This window comes from Lissotriton vulgaris, chromosome 2_1 (genome assembly GCF_964263255.1).
Source record: "Lissotriton vulgaris chromosome 2_1, aLisVul1.2, whole genome shotgun sequence".
In the NCBI taxonomy this organism is placed as follows: domain Eukaryota; kingdom Metazoa; phylum Chordata; class Amphibia; order Caudata; family Salamandridae; genus Lissotriton; species Lissotriton vulgaris.
The window spans coordinates 1,391,224,090-1,391,241,208 of record NC_141687.1 but is presented as its reverse complement, the minus strand read 5'-3'; the positions used below and the strand labels follow the sequence as shown (position 1 = coordinate 1,391,241,208).

The 17,119-nt window shown below is 43.4% G+C and overlaps 1 protein-coding gene across 23 annotated transcripts in view; it reads left to right on the top strand.

Moving 5' to 3' along the window:
* BIN1 (bridging integrator 1) overlaps positions 1-17,119 on the top strand; it is a 556,732-nt gene that overhangs the window by 187,412 nt on the left and 352,201 nt on the right. For all 23 annotated transcript variants that reach the window (XM_086957148.1, XM_086957143.1, XM_086957146.1 and 20 more), the window contains exons 3-4: positions 1,070-1,124; positions 7,359-7,453. In XM_086957148.1, coding sequence (XP_086813274.1) covers positions 1,070-1,124; positions 7,359-7,453 — 150 coding nt within the window. The remainder of the gene's footprint in view (positions 1-1,069; positions 1,125-7,358; positions 7,454-17,119) is intronic.

Genomic DNA, 17,119 nt, shown 5'->3' with positions numbered 1-17,119 from the left:
ACACAGGTAGGGCCATATTACTGGGGACTTATAAGTAACTTAAATGTGCCGGTTAGGTATAAGCCTTTCAAAACCATGTTTTAAGTAGAGAGCACAAGCACTTTAGCACTTGTTAACAGTGGTAAATAGCGCAGAGTCCCAAAACCAACAAAAATGAATTCAGAAGAAAGTGGAGGGCAAAGGCAAAAGTTTTGGGATGACCCTGTAGAGAGGGCCAGGTCTAACACCTAGGTTAACTACTCCCTATTTGGAAGAGATGGCCACAACTCACACCTTCCAAATCGTGATATGCAAACCATATCCAAGTCTATTGAACTTTTAAACTCCTAAAATGGAACATCTTACTGGTGGTAAACCCATAAATTTAGTGAACCACAGAGTTTGCAACTGCTAAAAAGTTTCATAATTTGGCCCTATGTTTTAGAAAAAGATATTTGTACAGTCTGGCTTTTCATATGAAACTTATCTGGTCAAATCCACTCATCTTAGATGTCTATTTATCTACGTTTATGTGACTTATTCTTGCGAGACCCTTGTGAAAAGGCTTGACTTGGGTGTTTTATGTCCTCTTTACCTACATGATGAATCTACATATTGCATGAGACTGAACTATGCTGCAAAAATAATAGACTGAGGTTATATCTCAGCCTCTATGGCAGCATGTTGCACTATTATTGGCGCTACTCTGCTCCTGTTGGAAATGCTGCAATGCCTTAGGTGTGCTGTAGGTTAGGAAATAATGATGCAGTCTCAGAGTTGCTGATAAGGTGTAGCATGTGGAATGTGATTCCATTGGAAAAGTCACCAGAATGAATCAAGGCTAGATGATGTGTCATTGATGGAGATGTGCAACAGCCTCTTCTCCATGTGTTCGGTAGTTGAGTGGTTGATTTTGTGCTTCTATTTTAAGATATGGAACTGGTTAAGGCCACATTACTTTGTTGTAGAGGCACGCTGCCTTCGCTGTGTTACTCCCAGTGTATATAATGAGCAAAAATGGGCTGAATTTGAAACAATCCGTGCAACTGTAACATATAAAATGATTTCTGCTGTCTTTTGTTTTTCTTAGACGGAAGGAAGCAAGCTTCAGAAGGACCTGAGGACCTACCTGGCTTCTGTGAAAGGTAAGGTCTGCCCTTAGCATCCACCAGCTCATCGATAGTGTGTTGGAGCTTAGGCCAGTCAAACATTTATCTCCAGAGGGGCAACCTTTCTACCAGCATAAGAGGTAAAGGGAGAAAACTATCACATAACATCTCATTTCAGTGCAACCAATGTGTTCATACAATAATCCGCTCAACAACTTAATCTGGGTTTGGTAGGGTTTCATTATAAATTTAGAAACAAATCAATTTAGACCAATCTCAACGTAATTATATAAAAGTACAGATAGACAAAGATCAGACCAAATCTCCTGAAGAGATTTACCCTAAATAATACAAAGCAGACAACTTGCTCTATGACGATGATGAAGACGATCAGAAAAAAAGAATTGTGTATTAAATTTCATCTGTTGATTCTTTAAAGTAGGCATGAGCAAGCTATCTCTCCTTACAGTACCTTAAAAGAGGCAACCCTAAGCTAAGAAGCATTCGGTAAGGGTGAAATCAGAAAGGTGTCAGCTGTCAAAGTCTTCCGTAGAGGGCACTTCAACCATGGGTCAAGTAGCATACAGCCACACAAGCAGAAGCATAGGTCTGCTGCATCTGAAAACCTAAGATGACACTCCCTTTCCTTGATTCGTCCAGCATAAAATATCAGTTGCATTCAGAGAAAACAGCCCCATGTGACCTTTGCTGGTGAATTTCCATAGCTCGAGTACAGTTGGATACTTTCACCACCTTTCTCACATTGATAAGTTGCAACTTCGCTCACCCATGGTAATTTATCTCCTCTCCCATGAGAACTTGCCTCCTTGCTCGTTACTGCGCTTCTCCTTGCCAACTTAGTCTTCTCATACCTTGCTATCTAAAGAAAAGTAAGCCCTTCTGTGCTAACTAATGAGTCTCTCTCTCTCTCTCTCTCTCTCTCTCCATATCTGTAGTGAAAACAAAATACAGGTACTTATTTTCTACATAGAAGGTTAAATAGGCATTACAGGTTAAACTCTAACCGTGAGCATGGACCAAACGGTTTCTCGGGCCCACTCTAGACAATTTAGTAGTGCACAGGGTAACAGAATATGTGCACATTTCTACACACATAATAAATGCAGCTCCTTAATACATGAAAAAGATTCTTGTTACACGTAAAAATGTTTAAACACTAGTTTACACATATTTGAATTTCATAAACTCACAATAGCATACATTTATGTTAACTTATCCTGTCACATTAATATGTAAGTGTCACATACACCTTTATTGATCACGTTCTATATACAAATATGTAATGTGGAATACTTTAAATATGCAACACTCCACTCCCATTAGTAACGTTAATTAAACAGGATATATTAAAGTGCTGACTACACATGAATACGATGCACTGCTACGATATCGCAGATGGGATCAAGATGACACTTATCCAATCCCCCCTCTGATGGAGAATCAAGTTATCTCTTGATTTTACCAGATTAACAAAGTTAAACCTTTGTTGTGGCAATTGCTGTTCTCTTGAACGCCTCCAGACGCTTCATGTCATTTAAATATTAGTTCTGTTTCCTCTCTAGTGTCCAGCCCTTTCTTTTTCATGATATTCCTTTCTTTTTCTTGTATCTCCGGTACACCTTCACACCCACAATCCGAATTACTGCACAAAGTGTAATAAATCAACAACTGTCTCAAAATATAACCCACTATACCACTTCCCAAATCTGCAAACCATCTACCTACAACACTAAATCCATGAACAACCGAGTCCCAAACACCTTCTGCTGCCAATCCACTCACTTCATCGTGTAAGTCGGTAATATTCTTTTTGAACTTCTGTAAGTGTTTACTTTTGTCTGGGCCGCAAGTACAGCACTTTTGGACTTTTAACCTCCAGCAGACTCGGCCTTCCTTTGCGAGCAGGTGGTCTAATGCAAGACGATTATGCAAAACCATAGCCCTAATAGCAAACATCTCCGAATCTTAGGCAAAAAAGATCCAGCTGTATTAGTAGTAAAAAACCTATCAACTATAGTGGAACGTTTTCTAATCTTGATGTCATTCAATATCACCCCTACTCCTGGTATTATTGCTCCAAAATATCTCCCTCTGTTTCTGCAGCCGTGGCACCTCGTTTAGACATTGGTTTTTTTTCTCCCACACAGGATGATCACAATTCTTCACATGATAGTTCTTTTGAAATACTATTCCTACATAACATGCGCCTTAAAATTTGTTCGGCAACTTAAAATAAGCATTCTCCCACAAATAAAATAAACTCCAGGAATCAGAGGGTGTGTTCCTTCCAGAAATAACTTCCAAGATCCTCGAACATCAAAAGTATGATCACACTCACTTTCCCCTACAGGAATAGTATCATAATCATTCTTATTGTGTATGCATAATTTCCCTTGGTGTTGTCAATGCTTCAGTGTTCCCTGCAGCTTGACGATCTACCGCTTCCTGTGACCAACCTTTCACACAAAACCCTATCGCTGCATTATTCTTTACTGCTCTATATCCATCTTTTACCTGCTCTATGAATTCTATTCAATGTCAGTAAGGACACACGTCAAAATATATCTTTGGGCTTTAGAAGTGTTAAGTGTTTTAATCAGGGCAAAATATCTGCTAACAGTTTCTGCATCCTGAGCATAGGAATGTTGGATCAAATGTTTGAACAGCCGGACTATTGAAAAGACAAAATCCTAATCAGAATATTAATACTGAAAATGACCCGGACCATAGAAAATACTCAACAGTAAACTACATGTAATACCATATGCCACTCCCTTGTGGAGTTATGCAGGGGTCATTTATCAGTCCAACTCTATTCGACATTTGTCACTAAGCTGTCCCAATAATGAGATCTTTTGGGTTCACGCTGACTACCTATGTGGATGACACGCAAATTGTTGTTTCCATCTCTAATGAAGACACAAATGTTAATAACCTCTTCCATGACTGCATGCTAGTAGTTGGTGCCTGTGTGGGCCAGAATTGTTTAAAACTGAACTCAGACAAAACAGCGGTTGTTCTGTTTGGTAACAATCCCTCCTTCTGGTCCCCCTCCTCGTAGCCGACAAGACCTGGTTTCACCCCTATCCCAGCCACAAAAGTAAGAAATGTAGGAGTTTCTCCTTCCTTTGTTGGACTCAAACATAATCTTACAATTCCTGCTATTAAACCTATTACTAATATGGTTAATAGTGTACCTATCGTATACCTATGTCTACAACTACTACATAATCTTGTGTCTGTCTCCACCTTTGCAAATAGCAAAACAATTTTTAATTGTGTTCAACTTTATTCACAATATATACAATCTTCGTGATGCTTTCTTAACCCGACCCAGTGTTCTACTAAATGTTAACCCAAATTTTCCACTCGGACCTAGATATTCTTCTGTAAGCACACTAACAAAGTTCATTCATCATCTCTAATAATGTGAGGACCAAGCTCATTGATAAGCATCTTCAGTATCATTATTCACAATCCATCAACAAGCCCAGGAGACTCTTCTGGATCCAGATTATGAAATTCAGTTTCATTCAACATTACATTTCTCAAAGTGCTCAGTGTTGTTGAGTAAGGAAGGAACATTGTGAAGAGATAGTTCAAATTAAGTTCCAGAAGTTTCAGAAGGAATTCCACTATTGTTCCAGTAGTCACTCTCATTGTCATTAGTATGAGATAAGTCCACTCACGATAAGAGTTCCTCCAATAAGGCACCCTTGATCTTTAGGATCTTCCGAGACTTGATCCTTCCCTTTCGTCTCCACTCACCTCTGATTCACCTGATGCTTCAGATATGGGTAAAAGATCTTTCAGAAGATAACTTCAACTTTCTCCTCTCTTTATTCTTTGGCTCGTTTTCTTCCACCACCACTGATGATCCCACAGCACTAGTTCCTTCTTTGAATTCCGAATCTGTTTCATTCACCAGCACAGCATCGGCTGCTTCTAGTTCAGTGCAAAAGGAGGTGTACACAAGTTTGCTGCCCCATCTGTAACATCCGCGTTCCTCACGACTCATCATATTTTTCGACCTATGATTAGAATCTAAATCTAGTTTGTGTTTAAGACCATGTGTCTTATTCTTTTAAGTTTCCTACATTTATGTTTCCTTTTGTATTAAGTATTTTTATTGGGTAAAATAGAGCAAGGGGCTGCTCCAATAGAGTAGAGAGGCTATAATACTCTATAACCCATCTCCTGTTTTTGAAACCTATTTGGTTAGCATTTTAATAACACTCAAACCCACCCCCCCCCTCCCTCCCCTTATATTATACGTAAACATTTCTTCTCTCCAAAAATCACTTTAGAAATACTGAAATCCCCAAACCCAGCCACTAAAAAGGTAAAAAGGACTGGAGGTAATTGAAGAGTTGAAATTAAAGTATGTCCTGTGGTAGTAATAAACTTACCCTGCTTTCTAATGGATACTTCTTACCGCAGATTCAGCACCGTGTGAATATTCCCCAGGCGTCAGACATGATCTGGAAACTTTAAAGCAGTACTCTTGCATATTGACATGTGGCATTGTGCCAATGTTGTTCTGCTCCGAAAGTGACAAACGGAGCTTCATTTAAGCGTCACCCATGTACAATGATGTCAGTTTGCTTTCTGAGCCTTCAGGTGCAGATCCAAAGTTACTCCTTGGTCTTTTCTAGACCCTTCTCAGCAAAAGTGTACCAGTGTACAAGAGAAAATGTCTCCCCTCCCCCACCATTAGACACCGTGGTTCAAGAGTGTATTTTGTCAAATTTCGAAAGTCTTGACGCCATTACCACCCAGTCGAAAGGAAGGTCCTGTTCCCACGGAAGATCATTGTCATGGTTAAAGTCTTCGGGTAAGTCTAAAAAGAAGCCTATAAAATCTTATTGGGAATTGGCCCATATCTACCATTCTCAGACTCCAGAGAGGGTATGAGGGTGTCAATCAGCACCGGGGGCCGTGTTACACATTATCACTGTTTGCGCCTGGCGCACGTTTCAAAGGGTGCGCTGGGCGCAAACCATGATAATGCGCCCCATAATGGTGTATGCGCTGCCCCCAGGGCAGCCGCAAACACACGCTGCCCCCAGGGTAGCGCATTCTGTGTTTTCAGTGCAGGCGGCACCCACCTGCACTTTCAAAGGGGTTTAGAGAACCCCTTGCAGGTGGGTGCAGTCAATGACTGCACCCACCTCCAAAGGGATGTCTGGGGAGTCCATGGGACCCCCTTTACTCACTGGAGAGGGCTACTGTCATGATGCGCACTGTCAGTGCACCACCTTTTAAATGGCACACAGTCAGTGCGCCTCCTGAGGGCTTCTTTGACTCTGCGCACGTCTGTAATATGGCGATGGCGCAGAGTCAAAGGAATTCCCTCATTTGCATAGGGCACACCTCTATGCAAATGAGGGAACACCGTCTGTTGATAGCGCTGGCACTTTAAGTGCACCAGCGCTATCGGTATTATAGAAGCGGATGCACAAGCATCTGCGTCCCCATCTATATTGCCAAAGTGCCCCAGGGGCACGCAAAGAAGGTGCAAACAACCATTGAGTCCCCCAGGGCACCATCTGTAATACGGCCCCTGGCCTTGCCCTGGAACTCCATTTGCAGTGATCCCGAGTCTATTCCCAAAGCACCAGAGTTTCCAGGTTGGTCAGAAAAGTTGCAGTAAGTAGAGGCCTACAGGGAGAATGCTGTGCATTTTTGGCACTTCAGCAGTTCTCTCTAAGTGGTGCTTGTTTGCGACTGTGCTCATCACTTTTTGAATGGAACCTCTGATTGGTCCGAGAAGGTGGGTATGGTGTGGTTGTTACTTGCCTACAATTTTTCAGGAACCTTTCCTGCCCTGCACACTGCTCCGTTCCACTCCATTTGAGCAATCTGTGAATGCTCCTCCATCAATGATGGACTGATGCTGTTGAATGTGTTTGTTTCATACCCATGTGCAACTTCTGTCTAATGTCCATTGTCAGATCTTAAGTTTGTCATTACACTTTGTGCTCATGGCAGTTTGAATGCTCTTTCTAGAAATGTCACATTTATGTAGGAAAAGTCAAACTAAATGAGTACTATAATGCCAAGCAATGAGCCAAAATGCCAGGACTAGGGCAAATTATCAGAGCTAACACTGGGCAACTACAGAATGCTCCATTTCTACACATTCTCAAGTCTGTGCTAGGCCCAGAAAGTGAACTGATGATGGTCGTATGTGTGCTCTCTGAAGTCTACGTTCTATATTCTGACTCCATGTTTTTTTGCCCTCACTAGCAATGCACGAGGCCTCCAAGAAACTAACAGAATGCTTGCAGGAGGTTTATGAGCCTGAATGGCCAAGGAGAGACGACGCAAACAAAATTGCAGAGGTCAGTTTGATTTTGTTGTTCATGTCTAATTCCGTATTACTATTCTTTCTACAGAACACATACACTTATGCTGCAATTCAGCTGCTGAGGACGTAAATGAAAATGTACACATCTGTAGTACCTAGGCTGCAACAGACGTTTCAAGTATTTGACTAACAGCTCAGTGTTTACTAAATAAAATGTATATTTCAACGTTTGAATTAGACGTGTGCCCTAATATCAAACTGGGCCAAGATTGTAGTCAAACACAGCCTGGCCAATAAAAATGGGAATTGGCAGAAGCAAAATTGATTTCACCTCTGACTTTTTTTCCGAACAGTGTTTGTGTGAATCAACACACAACTTGAGCAAATAGATATTGGTTCTTGATCAAATTTTGAGATCCTGAGGAAAAACTGTATCCTTTATCTGCATAGATTTAGAGTTATAAGAAGCCATAGGCACAACATTAACATTATTTTGAGCTTTATTACACATACAAGTAATAGTAGTTGTTTACAAATACTTGTGGTCTGCACACACAAAAAGACAGTCCGTTCAAGCAATGATGTTTCACACTGATGTGTTTTATCTTCAATCCTTATTTTCTTTTTACACTTCGCAGTAGCCAATGCGTTTTGTCCTTTTGAAGGACTTCTTCAGGGCTCCTCACTCCGTGTATCAATTCCACTAAGTATCCTTTCCTCCTTGTAAAAAGAAAATAAAGATTGAAGATAAAACACATCATTGCTTGAACGGACTGTCTTTTTGTGTGTGCAGACCACAAGTATTTGTAAAAAAATTCTGTTGTGGAAAGCTCTTACACAACAAAGAGAATCAAAAGGGTCTGGTTCTCTGTTGGTCGACGCACCAAATGTAAATAAGATTACCCAGTTGCTAGATACGTGCAGTATTGCTTTTCCTAGATCCTTTTTGTTCTTATCCTTTAAGAAATAGTAGTTGATATAGTTGGCCAATGATTGCTATTTTTTATGTTAAATCTTTGTATCAGATATTTGTGTAACAAAAGCACTTACACCCACCTACAGCCACAGGCCTGTGTGGCTAAATCATATGCCAAAAAAAGGTGGATAATACTATTAACGCCAAACAATCCAAACTCCTCTCCACCTCTCTCTTCCTCTGATCTGTAATCAATAGATTCGCTAAGGTAATCACTCTTTACTACAATACCCATACCCAAACTCACTAATTGATGAGTTTGCAGGCGTATGCGTCAGGTAGGATGTTGTGGAGGGGGACTGTACAAATTGAAGTATTCTGAGGCTGGAGTTCAGTAAAAAGGAAGTCTACGCACTGTCCCTAAATTTTCTCACATTGTAGTATGTTCTCCTCTAATGTAGTGGGGGTATGTGGGTGTGGGGGTTCGGATGGGGTCGGTGGGTGTACCGAGGGGGTCTCGAACAGATTCGCACACACGGGTTGTCTGGGTAGTGCAGGTTTTATTACTTTGTACAATCGGCGTTTTTGAACAGGCACTCTGTAAAATGGTAATGGCGGGTCCGCCTCCTCTGTCGTGGATCTTCCTCCTCCGGATCGTCTGTCCCAAGGTCTCCTGGGAGTTGTAGGCCTTTTCCCCGCCGTCTCGCTGGTCTCGTTGCGCCGGTACACCGAAACAAAAGGAAAGAGGAGAGTCCGTCTTAGTATAGGTGCTCAATAGAACTTCTCTCAGGGAAGGGAGTGAGGGAAAACACACGTGCAACCTTCTACCCTGACTTCGGGACGTGGGCCCCTTGTGTCAAACAACTTAACAACAAGGGTGTGAAGGGGTGTTCTCGTCTTTAAGAGGGCTTCCCTCGTCTATCGCCTCCCCACCCTGTGCTTTTGGACCGTACCTGGGTGAGCCACACTTCCGTGTTAGTGTGGCTGGGCGATGCGCGTCCCGCAGAGCCTCCTGGCGTCCCGCGGTAGTCACCCTCAGGTTCGTTCTCTGGTCCTGCCGCCGCCTTCCCTCCTGGAGTCGTCTCGTATCTCCGCCTCGCCTCCGGTTCTCTCCGGGTCCACGTTCGAGGTCTCTCTCCGCGGTCCCCGCCGTGCCTGTGATGATCTTGCACCTCCTCCACCTCCGTACTACTCTCTCCGTCCTCCTCGTCCTCCGTCCTCCGATCTTCCTCAGTCCTCCTCTCGTCGTCTTCCTCCGTCCTCCTCTCGTCGTCTTCCTCCGTCCACTCCGCTCCGCTGTCTCGCCACTCGCTCCACCAACCTCCTACTCCGCCTCCGGGTGTCTCGCACACCTGGGTGGACTCCGGGATGGGCTTTACCTCGTCGGGGAGGGTGTGGCGCCAATCAAACTCCGCCCCCTTAAAGGTGTAGTCCTGTCGGGTCTCCGCTTCAGGCCGTCTCCTCACAACATCAGGGGTGTTCCACGCCTCTGTATGCTGGACAAAAAGGGCAGACACGTTAATAGGCATACCAGGGGGCCCCTCGTCCGGGTCCCCCGTGTCACAGTGGGCAAGGTGGTGTATTCCTGTGATCAGGTGGTTAAAATGTAACAAGGGGTACCGGAATGGACTTTATTCTGGGGGTCCCCTGGCTACAGTTAAAAGGTGGGGCTAGTTTCCTAGGTGTCAACTAATTATGTTGTGTGACCCTAGAAGAGACTAGAAGTGCATGTGGTCAACATGTTTCTCGCTAATGGTATCTTAACCGCGATTCTTCAGGACCAAAGTGAAAACAACAACAAGTATCTACTCGAGCTCGGCGGGCATGGGTAGGTCACAACACGCGGACTCGGAAGACTCAAGCCACACCTTTAGGGCTCAGCTCTGTAGTCCTGCCCCGCCGATCACTCATGCGGCCTCTTACATATGACCAGTAGGCATAGGAGGATCCACTAAGGTAACAATACAACACATATGATACTAGCATGTTGTTGTTTTCACTTTGGTCCTGAAGAATCGCGGTTAAGATACCATTAGCGAGAAACATGTTGACCACATGCACTTCTAGTCTCTTCTAGGGTCGCACAACATAATTAGTTGACACCTAGGAAACTAGCCCCACCTTTTAACTGTAGCCAGGGGACCCCCAGAATAAAGTCCATTCCGGTACCCCTTGTTACATTTTAACCACCTGATCACAGGAATACACCACCTTGCCCACATACCCCCACTTCACCAAAAGGCAGTTGGAAAAAAGATCTCCGCCAAAGAGCCCCTCTCTGAGGTGTGCCCGTCGGGGATTGCACTGCCTCCCCGACGAGGAGCAACCGCCGATGATGAAGCATGACACTCTTCGGGGTGTGTGAGGCAAATACATCCAACATAATGGATGCCCCAGGGTACCATTAATCACCCTTGGTCACGCCAGGAAAAAACTCTCCCCACCTCTTCTTCCTTCTCCAGGAACAGTGCAGCAACCCCCCCTTTTTTTTTTTGATTTGAATCTCTAGTACTCAGTACGGACACTTAGCTGCTACTGGACCTTCCACTATCTTGAGTGGTTAACAGTGTCCTCTCGCCTCCCCCCTTTTGAAACCTCCTCTAATGTAGCCATGAGTTTTTCCATGCCCAACCTCTCCCACACCCTGTTAAGCCATAAGGTATAGTACAGTATCTTTTCCCCACAACGCTGTGATAGACGGTCTGTCATGCACAATTCCATGGTAGTGACATGCGGATCACTGGTGGAATGATAGCCTATTCAGACGTCTCAGTAAATTAAAAGTAGGAAATCGTGGGATATCAGTAAGGAACATGGTGTTGTGTGCAAGTGTCCCAGTACTATCATAGCCTCTCCAGCATTCCTATGATTTCCTTTTCGGCTACTTCTGTACCAGTTCTGGTATGTAGTACCAGTAGTACGCCATGTTTGCGGTGGCATGTTTTCCTCTGCTGCTCAAGTCCGAAATTTTTGTTATCGTGCATATCTAATTCCACTTCTCACCTATTTTGCATTAAGGACCGATGTTGGGAGGTTGACTTATGTAATAGTTCTTAGAAGTCTGAAAGGATGTACCTAGCTTGTTGACTTGTGAGAGAAGCCAGTGAAATTGTACTAAGGTAGGGCTGTAGCATATGAGGTGCAAGAGCTGATATGCTGTGTTGAGAATGGCAAAGAATTGTCTAAATGCGTTTGCTGTTTTTTCATTCTCCTGTAGCACCGCCTCATCTGCTGATGTTAATTGCTCTATGGTTCCCTTCTGTTGCTTGGCCAGTAGTTTGCACGCAGGCAGCTTGCCCGCTTAATTCCCCCCTTTCTAGTAGCATTGGTGCCAGCGTAGGAGCAATTTTGATTTGGCCATATCCAGCACTCATAATTGTTGCCGGTTCAACACAAGTTGGCACCAAGTTTTATGTGAACCATGTGCTTTAAGTGCATTTTCCAGCTCATTATTTACTTTCTAGTTCATGGCGCTTGTCCTTTACAAGAACTCCAAGAACTTTTTTGTTTAATAATTGCAATGGTAGTATCTTGTCTCAACATATTATCATTGAGCCTTCATAAGTGCTGGGAGGGTGCAGCATATCGGACTGGTAGATTCAGTAGATTTCGTGCTTCTGCTAAAGTACTTCTGGTGTGGAGCTTCTTATTCAGGGTTAAGATCAAGCCAAACAGTTGTCCCCAGCGAAATCGTTTGCCTTTCTCTGTGAGGTAGGTGGTCAGCGGACGGAGTTGCTGCAAACTCTGCACGATAGTTGGGGACAAATTTTGATACAGATGGAGCATTGCACTTTGAAAAGTAAATAAGCACACCACGATCATGATTGCCTCATTTTGATTGAAATTGTCAACACATGAGATTCTCAGCAGGGAGGTTGCTGTAACTGGCAGGGCCACCCACACAATGTGTTCCATCAAATTGTATGTTGTCCAGGGCATGGTCAAGTAATGTATAATGGAAGAGGCGTTTGACGAATTCCACATGTTACCCTTTTCAATGCCACATGATACACCACCTAATTTTGAGTTTGATCGATGGGACATATTCTCAACTATTTTACTTCCTGTGTGTTTGTGGAGTTGGGCTCAGCCTCCAATGGGTTTTCCTCCCCGGGCCCACCCTCAACGCCAGTAAGTCACAGAATGGCAAGGTAACCTAAAGCGGCTGGAGCCTGCCGTGCCGCTCCACCTCTATCTCAGATGGAACTTGTAAATCGCAGCATAGATAGGGGGTTGAGCCATTATTTCCCCTTTAATTATGAGCCCAGGTGCTGCAGTCAACCGTTAGGGCTGTGTCTTGCCAGGTGTCCACATCTCCTCTCCTCGACTGCAAGAGCCTCCGGTTGCCCACAGCCTGTTTACCCTTGGCCTGTTTCGAGAAGAAGAGAGAGGGGGTGGGTATGTAGCTCGGATTTCCAATGTGGGTTGGGCCCGTCTGTGTAAAGACGGTGTCCCTGGTGGGTGCCCTAGCAACTGCCTTATGTGATTGTATGCAGCTAGGTCCCTGGTTTTCTATCTCCGATAGGCACCCTTTGACATCAGCCAACGTCTGCCGTGTCTGCCTTGCTGCCGCATTCCTGCACCTTTAAGTCTGGCACCCCACCAGCTGGGGTAAAGTTGGCCTCGAGGGGGCTAATTAAGGTGGAGCCGATGGTGTCACTTACCCCCAGGTTGTTGTCGGGTCCTGTCCATGCTGCAGTCTCATCTGCGATGCACCTGGGCCCTGTCTCTGTAGACCCCGCCCGACCTCTTCAAGCAGCACCTGCTCAGATGTCTTCTGAGAACATTGTTTCTTGCTGCTTCCACTGGCTAAAGTGCCAGCAGAGTGGCACACTGTGTCCCCCGCTCTCTGGACCTGCAATTCAGGCCCTGTAGAGGCTGTGATGACGACTGGAGATGGCTTCACATTGAGCAAGCTGGGTGCGGAGTGAGAGGAAATAGCGCCCGATCCACCTCCATCTTGGATACGCCATCCTGCCATCTTTTCTTAAACATTACATCAGTGAAGTAGGGTCAGAATGATCTGAATAAAGTTTTAAAATTCTAGTCTCAGGAAAGACCTGCAAGTGCTTATAAGTGCTCTGCGACAGTGAATTAACATTGCATCCCCAAACAATCTGTTTCAAAAGAAGACTTCTTTCAGCCATGCCAGCTCCACGTATCCGTCCACCTGTTGGTGGTTGAGGTTTTGATTGAAGACGAACTTGACTTTGCAAACCCCTTATGCCGCAGACTGCCCATGCATCATCCAGTTCTGTTGAAAAGTTGAAAGCGCAGCAGTCTCTCATTGCCAGTGCTTACAGACCCTCGCTCTGCTTCTTACAAAGCCTCTGGTAGCGCTGAGAACGAAATTAGTACAAGTGTAAACTGCTGTTCAGAAATTAAAATGCTGGTCATGGTCGATATAGTGCGCTAGGCATCCAGCGGAAACCTATGGTCTGCCACCCATGGTACCTAGAGACTGGGCTCTAGATTCATGAACTGCTGCAGCCGCCATTCCAGTGCCAGGCCCTCTTTGGAGGTTAGGGCTGTGCCCACCCTCCAATTTCTTTTTAAAATCCCTGCATTGAAGGTAATGCTTTCACGTCCCGGTCGGTAGGCTTATGGGGGAAGGGTCTTTTTTTAAATGTATTTTATTTATTTATTATTATTATTATTATTATTATAAACGACTAGCCATTTTCAAGTGGTACATATAAGTACAGTAATATTTTTTTTAAATAGCATCTCATGGTCAAACAGGAGCAGGATGTCATTGTGCAAACACATAATATAATGGTTCTGTGCAAAGAATGCGAGTCAGCAGTAAGAACGTGTGAATACATTATTTCTCAAGAGAATGCCCACCTGGCCTTGGACAGGCTCAGTGCTGTTCTGATATGACCGATATTCTTCTTGGATCTTCCCATGTTTCTGGAAACAGTCCCTAGCCTGGTATATTTAAATTGTGATGGGCATAGATTGGTCCCCACCTCTGGCTGAATTGTCTAACCTGTTTGAGGAAGGGTTTCAAAGTCTCCCTATGTTTAGGCAGTATCCTCTTTGGATATAACCGTTCCAGTATGTGAGCACATTAATATATCCATTCAAGTACAGGTCTGTGAACACTTTTACTAAAGATTTTTTAGGAGTGAGATCAGTAGGATAACTCCCCTTTGCCCACATGGTCTGAGAGTTGCTGGTGGAGTGCTAGACGCCCCCCATCCCCCTCCTAAAGGAACATAATGCAGACGAAAAGAGAGCAGTTGGTGTCACAAGTGCTAGGTCTTTTTGCGCATAGGTCAGAGCCCTGTAGATACTGCTTCTCACTCGGTAAGGCATCATCCGGTAAGGCTGTCAGAGAAGCTTCTCTGGATTTCAAGAGGACGGGAAATGAGTCAGCCTGTTTATTATGAGGAACCCATATAGCTTCAAGACCTTATGCCCCTGTGAGGAGTAATGTGACTTTGAGGGATTTCTAAACCATTTGAGTATGGGGACATGCCATGAGGGAGCTGATGATATTGGGAAACAGTACTTTTGGGAAGTCCAGCTCTTGGTTAAGAAGGAACGAGGAGTGTTGCTGGGCACAGCATCTTCTAGTTTGCAGATTATGAAGGTTCATCTCTTAACCCGATATTATTTAGATGCAAAAAGGGTCATAGGCTGCCCCTTTATAAGTGCAGATCCTGGGATTTGAGTCATGAGAACTGTATTTAAAATGTGCATTATTATGATACTTTGCCTGAGGACTTCTAGTGAATACTGCTTCAGAAGTATGTGCAGTGCATAGTGGGGAAATAAAACACATTTTCTTTAGGTGTTACTCAAAGCATTGTAGTATATTTTATATCCAACCTGCAGTATGTTGATTGTGTTTTCAAAAGTCTGTTTTCATATTAAAGACCATTTCTAAGTGTACCTGCTTCTTTTCAGCAGGCCGCCCGTTGCCGTGTTTATATGTGGATTAACTATGCAGCAGTGTCGATATAATCACAAGGATGCGACATTTTTCCTAAAAGAATTCCCTAATGCCTGAGACGAGGCTTGTGAGTGAAAGAGCTGAACATTCATTCTGTTCAGAGAGTGCAGGGCTCGGAGGAGAAACACGGTACTCTGCCAAGTGAAGAACTATTCCTTTCGTATGATACTTCAGCTCAAAACCAGATTGTTCATCAGTCCAATTTAACTACTACGTCTACAGAGTGGAGACAAGGGCATTAAAACCTCTCAGAAAAACGACGTATGACTTCTGGCGAATAGGAGGGTCCGAGACCAAAGACTGCCACCTCCATATAGGGCACTAATAATTTTCCATACATACATTGCACTTAAATTGTAAATTTAAACAGCAGGGATGCCCAGCTAGTACTTTAACCTCCAAAATGTCAATGGTCTCAGCCAACCGAGTTAACTCCTCAGAATAACAGACCTGACTAGGAATATGTTAGTCCGATTATTGTTGGCACAACTTTTTACCAATTTTCACTTCTCAATACCAAACTCTTGACGATTTAATTCACATTAGAAGCACTCATTCGTAACAGTGGGGTTGTCCAAAATAAGAGTAGGTGCCTAAAAAAGACAGAATAAAGGCTATTTCCTGTGATCAAAGCTATGAATAATATTGGTGTATTTCTGGGACTCTTTACAATAATCCGAGAAACACTATTATGCACATTTATTCTGAAAAGCGTCCAAATGTGTAGATATTATGAGACTTAAGGTACACTCCATTGCACATAGTTTCACATTCCCCCTTCCTTGAAGTAAAGTTTGGTTCATGTTTCAGTGCAAAGAGATGGTTTCCCTTTTTCGTGAAGGTGCAGCAGAAGAGGCATTTTGGTGAACGATATTTGAACGTTGAGAATGACTACCCATTTGCTTGAGTAATACCTTGGGCACAGTGGAGGACCCCCTTATGAATAACTCCTCACTGACCAATGAGGTCTTTTAGTAATATTCTGTGGGTGGAGGGTATACTACAAGAGTGGCTGATAGAGCTGATCTCTGAGAAGAAATTCCATAAACAGACATTCGTACAGGTCTGTGTGAGCAGAAGATATTCCAGGAGTGACAGATGGGACAGATCTGCCAGTGGATACTCTGAGTGGCGGATGGTGATGGTCTTTTTAGATGACGTGTGTGGGTGACTGGTGATCTTTGTAATGATATTCTGTGTCATCATCATCATCTTTATGATCATCATCAGTTCTTTATTCGGTTTATATACTTAATAAACCATAAAAGAGCAACTGCAATATTAGTTCACAGTTTAGAAATATACAATCTCATTTATACTTAAGAAACAATCCTTAAAATCATAGTGCTGTCCAATGAGGTTATTTTACACCAATACATAAAAGGATCTTGATGTAAATATATTTAAAAAAAAAAGTTACATTCATAGCAATCGGGTTACATCACATTATCATCATACATACATACTTACATACATCAACAAACATTAAACGTTTCCTTTCACAAATAATATGAACAATAAAAGTCGCACAGCATTTGCACACTAAAACATCATTTAGTTTGCAAAAAAAACAGTAAAAGCATCACAAAAAGGCTCCATGCCAGTTTAGAATAAATAACTTTATAAATAAAATAAGTCTAAAACGACAAAAATCAAATTGGGAAATCCTGTGATATGCAATTTTAAAGATTTTGGTGACAGTAGCGTATAATAGCGCAAAGCGCCAATTGTGGTTATCTGGTCTTGCTAGACGGAGACAAAGTCACAAGTTCAGGCAGACCGCGATGGAGCACAGGCCGGCTCAGGGACCCACTAAGGGCCGC